Genomic DNA, 1,916 nt, shown 5'->3' with positions numbered 1-1,916 from the left:
ACCCAGGGAACAAATTGTCTCAAACAAAAATACAACAAAACTGACTGAATTCAAAATTGATTTCAGGAGTTTAGAATGTTCATATTTAAATTCATCTGTGAGGCAAAGAATAATGTAAGGGGGAAAATGCAGAAGCAAAAATTACATTAATAAAGAGATATAAATTATGAAAAAAAATTAAGCAGAAATCTCAAAATGAAGGAATCAATAAACTAAATAAAATTTCATTGGAATCTATCAAGAGCAAACTAATTCTCCATTTAAATATGGAATCTCAGGCAATGTGAACAAAATATTTAATCTTAAAAATAAATTTGACCATGGAGAATAGATGTTAAGACACCATGAGCAGGACTTTAAGATATATAGGATAAAATGAATATACAAAACTTAAAATTTTCCAGGATAGAGGAATGCTTGGAGATACAAACAAAAGGAATGCATGATATTTTCAATGAAATAATACCTAAAAATTTTCCAAACCTTAATAGTGAAAGGGAAAATCAAATATAGGAAGTATACAGGACCCCAAATATAAAAAATTACAATAGATCCCCACCAAGGCACATTATTATGAAAATGCCTAACATTGAGAATAAGGATAAATTCTAAAGGCTGCCAGAGAAAAACATCAAGCCACATGTAGAGGGAAACCAATTCAAATCTCACCTGATTTTTCAACCCAGACCCTTAAGAATGCAATCTTGACCTCCTTGTTCCTCAGGCTATAGATTAAAGGATTCAGCATAGGGATGACCATACTGTAGAACACAGATGCAATTTTGTCTGTGTCCACAGAGTGACTGGAGCTGGGCTGTATATACACGAATATTAGGGTCCCATAGAAAATAGAGACTGCAGTGAAGTGGGAGGCACAGGTAGATATAGCCTTCCTATGTCCCGCAGCTGAGTGCATATTTAGGATTGTGATGAAAATGAACATGTAGGATACTAAGATAATGAGGAGAGAAAAAAAGATACAGAAACTCACAATATAAAAAAGAACAAGCTCACTAATATGTTTATCTGAACAAGAGAGAACCATGACTGCTAGAACATCACAGAAAAAATGGTGGACCACATTGGACTTACAGAAGATGAGACTGAAAGTGTTCCCAGTGATGATGGAGGCACTCAGGAATCCACAGACATAGCAGCCTATGATCAGGTATGAACACACACTAGTTGTCATGGTGGTGGTGTAGTGCAGGGGCTTACACACTGCTGCATAGCGGTCATAGGCCATTGAGGCCAACAGGTAGTTTTCCACAAAGGCAAAGGTTCCAAAAAAGAACATCTGAGCAGCACAAGCATTGTAGGTGATGATTTTGTCTCCTAGAAGGAGTCCAGCCATGACCGTGGGAGTGACAGCTGAAGAATAACAAATGTCCACCAGAGACAGGTTGCCAAGGAAAAAATACATGGGAGTGTAGAGACGGGAGTCCAAGACAATCAACAGGATCATCCCCAGGTTCCCAACAAGATTAATGGTGTAGATGAGGAGGAAGGTCACAAAGAGGGGAAGCTGCAAACCTGGGTCATTGGTCAGTCCCAGAAGGATGAACTGTGTCACTTCTGTCCTATTCTCCATCAGTTACCTGAGAATCACTGAGTGTTCTATAGCTATGAGAAGAAAGAACAGAATAGTTGAAAATTGAAATTATATGCACAATATTTATTCTTTAATTGTAGTAATAAGTTGACATTCTCTAGTACAAATATGACCTTCAGGATCAAATTGAGTGCAAGGCTAATATAGATGGTCGCACGCTGTAGCATCTCAGGAATCATGTAAACAATTCATTTTTTTTTCAATTGTTAATCTGAGATGTAGTCAGTTAAACTGCTTAATGAAAATTATTTCTATGGTCATATCTCTCAATCCACCAAAGCCTCCTAGGAAAAAAAAATGAAAC

The 1,916-nt window shown here is 36.8% G+C and overlaps 1 protein-coding gene across 1 annotated transcript; it reads right to left on the bottom strand.

Moving 5' to 3' along the window:
• Positions 1–658: 658 nt before the first annotated feature.
• Positions 659–1,591, bottom strand: LOC114100012 (olfactory receptor 5B3-like). The gene has a single exon (XM_027944600.2). The coding sequence runs from the start codon at positions 1,589–1,591 to the stop codon at positions 659–661; it is 933 nt and encodes a 310-aa protein (XP_027800401.2).
• Positions 1,592–1,916: the final 325 nt, after the last annotated feature.

Source organism: Marmota flaviventris, chromosome 9 (assembly GCF_047511675.1).
Source record: "Marmota flaviventris isolate mMarFla1 chromosome 9, mMarFla1.hap1, whole genome shotgun sequence".
Classification (NCBI taxonomy): domain Eukaryota; kingdom Metazoa; phylum Chordata; class Mammalia; order Rodentia; family Sciuridae; genus Marmota; species Marmota flaviventris.
Note: the sequence above shows the minus strand (reverse complement) of the source record. Positions and strands in the feature narration are given on the sequence as shown.

What these genes read in the sequence shown, in the direction of transcription:
- LOC114100012 (XM_027944600.2), bottom strand. Translation starts at nt 1,591, where the DNA reads ATGGAGAATAGGACAGAAGTGACACAGTTCATCCTTCTGGGACTGACC.